This window comes from Lepisma saccharinum, chromosome 9, assembly GCF_977018435.1.
Source record: "Lepisma saccharinum chromosome 9, izLepSacc3.1, whole genome shotgun sequence".
Lineage (NCBI taxonomy): Eukaryota > Metazoa > Arthropoda > Insecta > Zygentoma > Lepismatidae > Lepisma > Lepisma saccharinum.
Genome location: NC_139237.1, coordinates 79,410,720 through 79,424,190, shown reverse-complemented (window position 1 = coordinate 79,424,190; position 13,471 = coordinate 79,410,720). Strand labels below are relative to the sequence as shown.

General features: G+C 36.5%; 1 protein-coding gene across 3 annotated transcripts in view; it reads left to right on the top strand.

Moving 5' to 3' along the window:
- Positions 1–13,471, top strand: part of AP-1-2beta (adaptor protein complex 1/2, beta subunit) — a 30,108-nt gene extending 16,637 nt beyond the window's left edge. For all 3 annotated transcript variants that reach the window (XM_083128499.1, XM_083128500.1, XM_083128501.1), the window contains exons 8-16: positions 810–936; positions 1,826–1,953; positions 3,232–3,412; positions 4,297–4,761; positions 6,254–6,450; positions 9,059–9,145; positions 11,228–11,357; positions 12,672–12,843; positions 13,156–13,471. In XM_083128499.1, the coding sequence (XP_082984625.1) occupies positions 810–936; positions 1,826–1,953; positions 3,232–3,412; positions 4,297–4,761; positions 6,254–6,450; positions 9,059–9,145; positions 11,228–11,357; positions 12,672–12,843; positions 13,156–13,457 (1,789 nt within the window). In that variant the 3' untranslated portion in view covers positions 13,458–13,471. The remainder of the gene's footprint in view (positions 1–809; positions 937–1,825; positions 1,954–3,231; positions 3,413–4,296; positions 4,762–6,253; positions 6,451–9,058; positions 9,146–11,227; positions 11,358–12,671; positions 12,844–13,155) is intronic.

The window sequence follows — 13,471 nt, the reverse complement described above, 5'->3', positions numbered from 1 at the left end:
TAGTCGCTTCATCCATCTCATTTCATCACCATTCATCCCCATCTTCGCAATTAGCCAGAAGTGGCAGAAAAGCAAAGTCAAATATATTAGGGATGGGACCGATTAACGGTACTCTATCGGTATCAGCCGATATAGGCATATCGGTGTATCGGTAAAATTACCGATTATTTTACCGATCCGATATATCGATAAATATCTGATAATTTAGTGCAAAATTCTGCCATTTTGTTGTAATTTTTATGGATAATCTCCATGCTTTTCTTTATAAAAAAGTAAATGTCTAAATATTCAACTTCTTTTGCACTGCAGTCACCACGAAACACACATTTATTAAGGAGATCAATGAACATTTCAGGTTCTTCAAGGACCATTTCTAATTTTATATCGGATCGGTTATCTGTATCGGTAAATTTTATATTGGTACTTTATCGGTATCGGCCAAAATATATAAAATCAACCAATCAATGGAAAATATATAAATGTATTAAACTATTCTGAATTGTTACTATTTTCAAGTATTGGTGTCTATGGAAAACAGTAAATGGTTCAAAGTGTTATTGCCTTAGTCTTAATTTCTCTTAAGTGGGGAAAAATAGAAAAGACACCAGTAATTACTATATATATATATACATGTGCAAGAACATTTTCATGTAATTTTTCTCACTGTATTCACTGATAAAAGTTTTCACTCAATACTCTCCTCTGTCTTTAAGTTAAGTAACTCCTAGAATCCCTGTTTTATGTTCAGACCATAATAGTGATAAGGATGTATTGAAGTTATTTACAAGAATGATACTTTTCTTCCTAAGGTATGCCACTGAAGTGGATGTGGATTTTGTCCGAAAGGCTGTCCGAGCTATTGGCCGATGCGCTATCAAGGTTGAACAATCTGCCGAGCGATGTGTTTCTACCCTTCTAGATCTTATTCAAACAAAGGTAATACAGAATTTCAGTTCTCAGCATTCAGATTCTATGTCTGACATCTGTTTTGTCAGAGGTACAGTCAGAAGAAAATTGTTGTAGTTAGGTACTTGTTCAAGAACTTGCGGGAGAATACCTTGCACCCCTATCTTGAAAAAATCAATTCCTCTTGATTTTTATCAGCATTTGACTTTTCTGGCAAAGTAAGAGCATAAATATTAGGAATTTTAAAGCATGGTTAAAATAATGTTGTCACCTTGTAAGGGTCCGGGTTTCGTAGCCCTGTGGAGGTTCACAGAGGTTTAGACCTAATTTTAAACTAGATCCATTCCCAATTAGCCTATTTGGGCATTAAGTGGACTTAAAACAATATCTCAAACGCATAATAATGACAGTCCTGACTGTACTTTGCATTCATAATAGTAACAAATTTTGGTACCTTTTTGAGAACAACATAGGTTATAGTTCACTCGTAGGATGCACATCAATCAGAACAATTAGTTTTAGTGATATCTGATACCTTAGGAGATCCTCCCCTATGTTATATTGATAACCGTCACTTTATAATCAAGAGGTCTTGGGTTCGACTGCTGTTGGAACCACATTGTACAGTGGTTTGGATTCTACCTTAAAACTATAAGACCGGTCCTGATTATCCTATCTAATTATAATGAGAACTTCAAACTTTTGATGCCTTAGGGATCCCAATATTTAGAAATAATAAAATTTAATGTAATCAAAGTTTGTGTCTCAAAGAATTTTTGTAACATTGATTTTCATTATACAACCTATTTTTTTTTAAATATTCTTCCTTTATACTTATATTCTTCTGAACTACATGGAAAAGTGCTTTATGTTTGTGTTCATGGTGACCTTCATACTGATCATAGCTTATATTTATCAGGTCAATTATGTTGTGCAAGAGGCCATTGTGGTGATTAAGGATATCTTCCGGAAGTATCCAAATAAATATGAGAGCATTATATCTACACTTTGTGAGAATCTTGATACTTTGGATGAACCAGAGGCAAGGTAAGTTTGAAATAGGTTATGTAAATGATTGGGAAATATATTGTAATTCTTCATATGACTTTCAAAACTAAGAAAAAATATGGTAGCCTTGTTTTTAACGATAGCTTTTTAACGATGTTAAATTTCTCATTTTACATGATACACTTTAAAATTTATTATATGAAGTGGCAACCACGAGGTATCTCAATGAAGAACCACATTAGCTGTGGTGATACATTGCTGGGATAGATAAGATGAGGCATTTTTAAAGCAAAGTGTGGCCGCGGTGGCTCAGTCGGTAACGCGTCTGACTACCATGCTCAAGGTCCCGGTTTCGATCCCTGGCCGGTTCAAATCCGGGAACTTTTCTAACGGTGGAAGCGGCCCCGGCGCCCACCCAGCATCAAATAACATGGGTACCTGGCGGAAACCCTGGGGGGTAAAGGCGATCAGGGGCATGATGCTGATCACATCACCCCCACTCACGACCGGATCAAGAAAGTGTGGGGCGTTACCCTCACACCCCCTATACACCTTCATGGCGTGGTGCTATGCACAGGGGAACACTTTACCTTTTTTTTATTATTTTTAAAGCAAAACTTTCGTGTTACAATTTGTAATTATGCAGAACTACTTTGAATTGCTATTCTTGTAAATATTAATGTAAATTTTCAAGTATTGATATTTGTGAGAAATGTTAGTAAGAATTTCATGTTCATCCCTATTGTTAATAATTAGAGGCATGCATATTTTGTTTTTGACGAAAACGCAAAATGTGAAATATCACATTGTAATGCTAATTTTTCATGTTTCTGAAAGGTGCGAGGTTCATTTTCCTACCCTGTTTTGTCACGAAATGATGCAAAATGCGAAATTGACTCTTGAACACGAAATTTACCATTTATATACCGACGTGACACTTTCTGAAGTCAGAAATATCCTGCGAGTTATGCAATTCACGGAAAATGGATTAATTTTGCTGCAAATATTTGAGAAGCGAAAATGGACCCCTTTATACAGGAATAAACTTAATATTCTGGTAATGATTTAATGTGCTATTATAAGGGATATGTTTATTTTGTGTAATAGTGCAGTTTTTAAATCAAATTTCGGATTATATTCATATTTTTAAAACCAAAATGTCATTTTATATGCTGCTTTTTCACCGTTATAACAGCGAAATTTCATTTTATTTACCGCTTTTGAACCCGAAATTGACTCTGTTTTTGTACCGAAATTTTGCTTTTTTATTTACCAAAAATGTGTGCCTCTATTAATAATGTTATTTTGTTTACACAGAGCTTCCATGATATGGATCATTGGAGAGTATGCAGAGAGAATTGATAATGCAGATGAATTGCTGGAGAGTTTCCTGGAAGGCTTTCATGATGAGAACACTCAAGTTCAACTCCAGTTACTCACAGCTATAGTTAAACTTTTCCTCAAACGCCCCACAGATACTCAGGAACTTGTACAACAGGTAAGAAGACCACGATTTCATTGACAGGAAGAAGATTAAATTTATAAGTAGTAACAAGATCAGTAAGATTATTCTTTTTGTATGTACGTATTTCATGCATTTACTTTGAATTATTTTTGTTTGCAGTTTACGGTTCTTACAAGTATGTAAACACAATTTTTGCTGTTACATTTTGAGAGAATACACACTCCCTTCCGCACATTTATTTCTAGTTTCAATAATATTACAGTTATACTAATGGAAAGAATTTAACAAAAGCATAAAGAAGTAGTTATAAAGTGAATCTTGTGAATAATATTACATTGTTTGAACACAATAATTCAACTGTGAAACAAGCAATTTATTATTATTATTATTTTTAAAATCAAGTTGTCAAATTTTAATTATGTGCGGAGCCATAATTTTTAAGTAAAATAGTGAATAATTTAACTGAAACCCATAAACATTTCATATCAGTCCATTCCTAATATATATTTAGCTAATCTTTATTCATTATTGAATTTTTTCACCCATGTTAACAGATTGACAAAATTTGATTAAAGTCTAGTATTAATCTACTACTACTACTTTGGTTTTAATTGAATATATATATATATATATATATATATATATAAATCAAATAAGGTAAAAGGAAACACTCACCGGACAGTAGGAAAATTCAAAATTTTCGCTAATTTATAGCATCATCGGTGTGAGAAGAAACAGAAGACGGAACCTCACACCGATGATGCTATAAATTAGCGAAAATTTTGAATTTTCCTACTGTCCGGTGAGTGTTTCCTTTTACCTTATTTGATTTTTACTTAGCCCTTTTGGCCCTCCTTGCTTTTATCCATATATATATATATATATATATTGCCAACGAGAATTCTTTCTTTGCTCAGGTATTAAGTCTGGCAACTCAGGATTCCGACAACCCAGATTTGAGAGACAGGGGCTTCATTTACTGGCGGCTCCTCTCCACCGACCCTGCTGCCGCAAAGGAAGTTGTCCTCGCAGAGAAGCCATTGATTTCCGAGGAGACCGATCTCCTCGAACCTACATTGTTGGATGAGCTTATCTGCCATATTGCCAGCCTCGCTTCAGTGTACCACAAGCCACCAACGGCTTTCGTGGAAGGTCGCGCTGGGATTCGAAAGTCGCTGCCAGCCAGAACCGGTTCTCAAGAGAATGTTCTTGACCAGGCTGCTGCAGAAACAACTCAACAGCAAGCGGTTATACCATCGCAAGAATCACTCATTGGAGATCTGTTAAGCATGGATATCAATGCTCCCACAGTTCCTGCACAAGCAGCCCAGCCTGCCTTCAATACCGGATTGGATCTGCTAGGCGGTGGCTTGGATAGCTTGGTACGTAATGCAAGTAGTTATTGATCTGTTTTTATTTCTAGACACTTCTGCAAACCAAGAAGGAGTCCTGGTGTACTATAAGAATAATACTGAAACTGTTGCTTGTCTTCCTTCAGGAATTCTGAATTATGTATAAATATCTGATAACCTGTGATCCAGGATAAGAAATATTAATTTATTTGTTCATCAAAGGGTACCCTTGACCCTCTGTACCCCCTCGAGAAAGTAAAATATTTTGCATGTTAGATGAAGATTTTGTTTATGAACGTTTTCAGTTGATTTTAGCTCTCGTAAATGTGTTATTGTGAAGTAAAGTATGTCTCTTAACTTAGCATGTTACTTTTACGGTGAAGGACAGCCCGTAGGCTTCACGCAAGTGAATCTAGCACCCAAAATGACGTTCCACAACAGCAACTATAATTTTACATAGGTTAGGATTGCTAGGTTTAGTACCAATAGATAATATTGGTGTGTTCTTTTGCAATTTCAGAGTTTTCATAATTGGGAAAAGAACGATGCGGTAGTATATAAAAACGGAGAAACTAGTACTCACTTTATTCACGAAACTGTTTTTCCTTCTTCATTCTGTTAATTTCAGTCGCCACGGCCACCATCCTCGTTGAAACTTGCTGTACTGTTGCTTGGCATGCGTCTTCTGTTTGTAGTTCTCCGGCTGCCGCTAGGTGCGCTGTTGTTAACTGTACATCTGCATCCGTGTCTGCTATTTCCCAGTGTTAACTGTTGGAGTAGGGAAATCCAAGTGTGGTGTGCCTGTCCGCTATCGATGTTTAGCTCATGCTGGAAGTGCATTATGGCATGTGTTAACTTGATGTTAGTGTCTACGAGTATGTGGGCTGTGTGTTTAACTTGTACCTTTTGAATTTTATGGCTATGGTATTTGATGTGTTTAGCAAGCCCAGTAGTGGGTTGGGCTTTTTTCACATCTGTTAGGTGCTGTTGGATTCTTTCATTGACAGATCTGATGGACCTGCCGATGTAATGTGCCTTGCACTCACACTCTGCATCGTATACACCTGGGTTATCAAGGGGGGAGAGAAAGTATCGTTTGTGTTTGTTTAGTTTATCAGCTATTTTGGCATTGGGCTTGAGAACTACTTTGATACCATATGGCAGAAGGGCTTTGGATATGCAGTTGGATGCAGTGGGATGGTAGAGGAAGGCAAACCATTTATATTGGTGATTGGAGGTTGCTTGTGGCTGGTTAGGGTGCCTGACCTGTATTTCCGCTTTACTGTAATCTCGATTAATACAAATTTCAACATAATTCTCAAAGGGGTGTGGGTTAACGGTCCCCATCAAAGGATTGAAATCCCACTTATATGTTGAACATATAACATGGAACATTTACAAGAAGAAGCATAGTTAAAATGAATAGAAATATTGGAGTGGCAACATATTATGAATACAGTTAAACATGATTTACAGTACTCTAACAGTAATCTACCATTTTTTTATTTTCATGATTTTACAGCTTGGTGGTGACGTTGGAGCATCTTCTGCCGCCTCTGCTGTATCTGCAGCAGCACCTGTCTCGCAGTCAACAACAGGTTTACTGGGAGATATTTTTGGCATCTCTTCAATGCCTACATCATACACCTCTCCAAAGGTCAACTGGCTTCCTGCTGACAAGGGAAAAGGCTTGGACATATGGGGAACATTTTCACGGAAGTATGTACATTGATTAACTGTTCATGTTGAAGTTTCATGTCAGATTGAAAGAATATCAGTTACTAGTATTTGTTGACTTTACAACAGAACTTTACCAGTATCACAAAAATTTCATATTGGTCTATCCCCTTTACAGTAAATAATTAAGGAAGTAAATAAAGATGCACAGTCTTCATGAAACCTTTGCAATTTTCTATTGGATCAGTTGAATGTTGGTTATACATACTGATGAATGTCGTATTAGTTCATCAGGATCAGCAAAATCTTCATGTCTTTCTATCACTACAGTATAATAATAATAATAGGTTATGCATTCTTGCATACATGCTGTCTTTTTAGCATAGTAACAGCATATAAATAATGGTTCATATATTTTTTATGATTCTGTGCATTCAGTCTTCATATTATTTTCTAATAGTATTAAATATTGGCCGATAACATTGGTGTTGGAAAGTATCGGTTGAAAGTTAATCACTGATACCATCAGATACTTTCCTGAAGTTCAGGTAGTTTGTAGGGTCTGGAAAAATGTTCTGCAACACTTTTGGGACTTTCATTAATTTACACCAGTTATGCTGTAAAACATGGATTTTGTGATTAAATGACAGTTATTTTAATATTCCAATGCATTTCTGGAACATTTTAAAACAAGACTTTAGTAAATTTGCATATATACAGGAGAACCTCACTTTTACGTTCCAGGATTTTACATTTTTTCACATTATAGATTCTACATGGTCCAAAATGGCAAACTGTCATATTTTCCCTGATTTTACATTTTACTGCAGTCTAAGTTGTTTTTTTCAGCTTGGTTGCCCTGAAAGATGTAACATTAAGGTTCCACTATAATTGCACTGGAATACTTGCATATCAATAGTTATCAATATTCTGAACAACTTTTTTAATCGTTGCAATTTTCAGGCATCAGTATTGGTATCGATGAGAATTAAGAGGAGTATTGCCATTGGTCTCCGTTCAAAATATCAGCTCACGTAGACTTGTTATTAATTTTTAGTACTTTGATCCTTTGCTTCGTTTTGTAATGCTGTGTGGTTTTGACACACAGAACTGGAAAATGGAAATTTAAACGAGGTGTGGCTAGAAAAAAACCGGATATTGATATTGCTGTCAAAAAACAGCATCCAAGCTCAAGCGGTGCATGAGTGTATAATATCAACTGTGTGATTGCCCAGGGTGCGCGGCAGTCAGTTCTGCTGTAGCTTTTTGAAGGAAGTTAACCGTACATCTGTGTGGAACAGCGTATCAATGTGTTTCTTAATCCGCCACAGAAACTTATGGTTTATTGAAGAAAGTATACGGAGATGAGTGTTTATCACGCACGCAAGTGGATTCAAATGTTTAAAGAGGGACGAGAAGTGACCGTGGATGACTTGCATCCTGGACGGCCTTGCACGTCAAAAACGGAATGAAACATGCAAATGTCGGTGAATTGATTGAATTGGGTACCCAAAGGTCAAACTGTCAACCAACATTATTTCATTACCATCCTGACGACCGTTTGTGAGCGAGTAAGAAGATGATGACCTGATTTGTGGAAAAGCAAGTAATGGATTCTTCATCAGGAAAATGCTCCTGCCTACACAACATTATCAGTGAAGGCTTTTTTGGCCAATCATGGAATCCCAGTGTTAGAACATCCACCCTATTTCCTGGATCTCGCTCTGTGCGACTTTTTTTTATTCCCAAAGGTCAAATTAGCACAGAAAGAAACCTGATTTACGACCGTAGGATCTATGAAAAGAAAAGTGACGGAGGTCATGAACATGGTTTCAGAAAATGATTTTCAGCACTGCTTCCAGCAATGGAATATTCGTATGGAGCAGTGTATCGATAGTACAGGGAATAATGTTTGTATTGTACAAAATAACCAATAAAAGATTTTGTAGCAACAGTCCGGTTTCTTATCTAGCCACACCGCATATCTAAAAGTTTAGTTGTTTGTAAATGCTCTTCCCAAGGTTGTTTTTTGCCCGGTAGCTGCGGAAGCCAACGGTTGTTTTCCCCCAACGGCTTTCCTGTCTGAAAGGTAACAATAGGGCCTTCGCCCTGGTGGTTGGGGGCGGACCAGTTTGTCGGAGGTATATGTGTCAGGTTCCGACTTGTTACGGTCTCTCAGATACTCGGATAGAAAGCCCAATTGATTCAGACTGTTTTTTTACAGAGTTACACAGAGCCGGATGGATGCATAGAGATACAAGGAGAGTGAGCGTCATATGTATAGGGACCTCTGCGTGATAAACTGCTATGCTAAATAGTGAGCTCGTAGCTCAGATAAGATGTACATTACTGAATGAGAGGACAGCATAGGGACTCTTGCGTGATAAAATAGGAGAGCTGGGTAGTTCTATGCTAAATAGTGCACTCGTAGAGTGAAGTCCTGTTAAGTGCATTTCTCTGTTTTGGGGCAAAAGGCAACCGGGAGCAGTTGTTAATGGATTGTAATGTAAAGATGTATATACGGAGAAAGGCAGCGGTTTAAATAAAGGTCTACAAAAAACAAATCTATGGGAGATGTATTTCTTAGCAACAGTAATTATATTTTTTTCAGCATTTACTGTTGATGATCATGTATCTTCTCTTTTTGCAGAAATGGACAAATTTACATGGACTTCACATTTACTAATAAAGCCATGCAAGCTATGGCAGGATTTGCTCTTCAGTTGAACAAGAATAGGTAAGTTCAATAACTTATACCAAATCTTAACATTTGGCCAACCTGATTAACATGAACTACAAAAATGAATTTCCTGATAATGACACGAAAAGTGCTATTTTATACTAGATTACCTACACTCCAGTTTTTCCTTAAACATCTACCGGCATGACTTAATACAAAATCACATGTTCGCAAGAGTAGATTGATTTTGTTCACTTGTGCTACGAGGGTCACTATTTATATTTTGAGCCTAACAATTAAAAAACAGGAATTTGGCATTGAAAACTGCTTTATTGTTTTTCGAAGTATTCTCCTTTATGGTCAATACACTTTTGCATTCGTTCGAACCATTTGTCAAAGCAGTTTTTCCAATCTTCTTGAGACACCTCCATAATATGATTTTTGATCGCATCAACAGCATCTTCTGCCGACGAAAATCGTTGTCCACGCAATTTATTCTTGACATTCGGGAACAAGAAGAAGTCATTGGGTGCCAAATCAGGACTGTACGGCAGATGACCCATCAATTCGATTTTTTGACTATTCATAAAGTCTGTTGTTAGACGAGATGTGTGACAGCTGGCATTGTCTTGATGAAGAATGATCCGACGGCATTTGTTTGTTTTCCGTATTTGACCGAAGACCCTGGCAAACAAATTGTTGTGTACCATTCAGAGTTGACCATTCTACGATCCTCTAAAGGCACAGTTGCCACAAGACCAGTTTTCCCGAAAAAACAGGCGACCATTTGTTTCGATGTGCTTCGAGCACAAACAACTTTTGTTGGATTGGGTTCATCTTGAAACACCCATACAGTCGAATGTTGTTTACGTTCCGGCTCATATGCATATATCCATGATTCGTCACCTGTTACAATCTTATGTACGTCTTTTGAAGCACCACGATTGTATTTATTGAGCATTTGTTTGCACCAATTGACGCGAGCGTCTTTTTGAGTTTTTGTCAAATTGTGTGGGATCCAACGAGAACATACCTTTCTCACAGCTAAATGATCATGTAATATTTTATATATGCGGGTGGAACTAATGCCTATGGTTGCCTCAATCTCTCAGTATGTCACATGACAATCTTGCAGTATTAGGTTTTTCACAGCATCAATGTTTTCTTGAACAACAACTGATTTTGGACGACCTTCGCGATCTCGTCGGTGAGCGAATGGCGGCTGCGATTAAATTCGTTATACCAGCGTTTCACAGTGGCAAAGGATGGGGCTTCATCGCCAAATGTGGAAGTAAGTTGATCGATGCACTCTTGTCTTGATAATCCATGTCGAAAATCATAAAAAATCATTGCACGAAAATGTTCACGAGTTAATTCCATTTTATTGTTGTCGCGCAATCTCCAAGGCAACATAAACAGCACAAATCAAGCTATTGACAAAACATTTGAAGTACGTTCTGGTCAATAATGCCAGACGATTCCGTGCAAATGTCAAATCGCGCCTAACTTCAATCAGTGTTGCCAAGGCTCAAAATATAAATAGTGCCCCTTGTATTGCCATTGATAAAAACTGTTATTAGCTGCCTTAGATATGTTTATTGGTCAATTCACGTTCTTTCCCCTGAAGGTTTTGAGTTCTTTTTTGAGTGCTGTTTTATTAAATTCATCCTTATGATGATTAGACAGAAGTTGCAGAAAAAAGGATGTAAAATAAAAAAAAAACTAAAACAATACTGGTGCTTTGTCTTCAGTGGTATTCATATTGCAAAATAACGATCGGAATTGTAGTCTCAAAGGTGCATGCTATGTTGAATATCCAAGTACTTTAGATTAAAAGCCACATAATTTCAAATAATGGAACCAGACATTTTAATCACCCTGTATATAACATTGATAAACAATCTGAAATACTATAAGTTATTATAGAGTACAAGTACAATAATCATTAAATGAACATCGGCACTGGTATTGATTGAGAATAACTTTTTATTCCACACTTCAAAATACCTAAAAGGAAGTACTTTGGTTACAGGCATGTAAGTGGTATTATTGTACTCTATAAAAGGTTAGATTTGGTATATCACCACCCTGTTTGGTTGTCCATTAAGTTTAGGCTATTCTGTCTTTTTTTTTTTTAAGCTTTGGATTGATTCCTTCAGCTCCTCTTCAAGTAATGTCACCACTTCCACCAGGCGTTTCGCACGACACTTCCCTGCCTCTCAACACAACAGGCCCAGTGCAGAGGATGGACCCACTCACAAATTTACAGGTATGATTTGTATTAGATCACATAATCAAAACCATACACCAAAAGAATAATGTTGTTGCAAAGCTTGAAAGTCTACTCTTAGTAAATTTGTTCATCTCTGTTAGTGAACTTGCTGCTTGTTCCATGTAATTTTTCTAAGAGCCATCAATTCTAAGAACCATACGTAGGTTAGTACATGTTAACATATGCAACTGCTCCACCAAGACAGTTTCTTAATACAAATGGTAATGCTGTCACCTTGTAAACAAGGTGCCCTAGATTCAATTTCTAGTGGAGGCAAATTGCTCAACGGTTCAGATCTCATTTATAGTGTGTGTTCAGTCCTGTTTAGTCTGATCATAAACCATTGTTTAGAGTATGGGGTGCAAGGGGTGACATTCCACGTAGTATACACCCAATTGTCAACCTCACTTCCACTTAGTACACCCTGGACTGTGTTTTGTAGATTAACGAGGCTCTGGCGACTGGGCCAGTATAATTCTGTGTTGTCCTGTTTTATGTGTGCCGAGTGCCTGTTAACAGCCTCAGCTTTTAACTGAAGTCGGAATGTTTTAAAATATGTTAGTTATGACATGACATTAGTTGTTATTGTAGTTCTGATAAGGGGCTGGACCCCGTATAATGTGACGGGTGCAAACTTTTAAATTCAATTTAAAATTCATTGTTTAGAGTACATTGCAATTGGTAATTTCTGCTTTGCCATGTTAAATAATAATAATACTAAAAACCCCAAATAAAAATTAAATATAGACATATAATATGGAATAACACACTATGTTATAAACTTGGAATGGTTTTTATTGGTAGTTCTATATGTAATATTGTAGAACTATTTCATATTTCTAAGCTGTTCGGGTAAAAGCACTTTAGTAAAATAATTCAATTTTACAGCAGTTTTCTACCTTTAGTAGAAAACATTACAGACATGATAATGTTGGATCATCACTGTTTAGAATCTTTACACATGCCCAATATAAAATTATATTTATACAATAGAACCCCTATTTTATGTTCACGGATTTTACATTTTCCCACATTATACATTCAGTCTTCATGGTCCCAACATAGCAAAATGCTATAAAACTATCCTAGATTTTACATTTTCTCGAATTTTAAGTGTTTTCAGCCTGGTACCCTGAAAAACGTAAAATTGAATTCTTTGATTCAGTGTGAACAGAAAATCTCAGTTCGTGACTTATTTGCCTTTTCCCGAACACCATAGATTTGAATTATTTGTAAGCAATTGTGTCAGGATAATGAAGCAGAAATGTCCAGATAAATTTGTTTGTAACTGACACATTTTTTTTCTTTCAGGTTGCCATTAAGAACAACATTGATGTGTTTTATTATGCATGTGTTGTTCCAATGAACGTGTTTTTCACTGATGATGGTCAGATGGACAAGCGTGTGTTCTTAGCTACGTGGAAGGATATCCCAGCTCAAAATGAAATACAATACACACTTACAAATGTTCAATGCAATGCTGGTAAGTTGTCAATAGGGGAAAGACCTTATACATGTATCATTTAGTTTGCGGTATGTAGTGTCAACAATATTTGATGAAATTACTCAAAATAGGTGTTGTGGGATTTTATTGTGATAATTTGTTCATTGATGTGTGGTGGTACATATTTTTCATAAATTAATCCATATTGTCAGTGTAATTCTTTTTCCAAGATTTTAACAAAAATGAACATAATTTTGTCACCTCAAAAAATCAGCAAGCATATCTGTTTGCTTGTGAAGTATATTAATAAACATTGAATAATATTAGTGCTGTTATATTTTGTATTTGCAGATGCTGTAGTGCAAAAGATGCAACAGAACAATGTATTTACAATTGCTAAACGCAATGTAGAAGGTCAAGACATGTTGTATCAGTCGCTGAAACTTACGAATGGCATCTGGGTGTTGAATGAGCTGAAGATCCAACCAGGAAATCCCAATATTACTGTAAGTACTTCTAATGTGGTTGTCAGTTATTTGGAGGTATGTATGGCCAGTTATTATTTGGCAGCATTTATCATTACATCATCAGTACTGCAAAATCGCAGTCGTCATCCTTCTTCCTTTTGTGTGAGAAGTTTAGTGCTTCTATGAAAACGCAGGTGGCT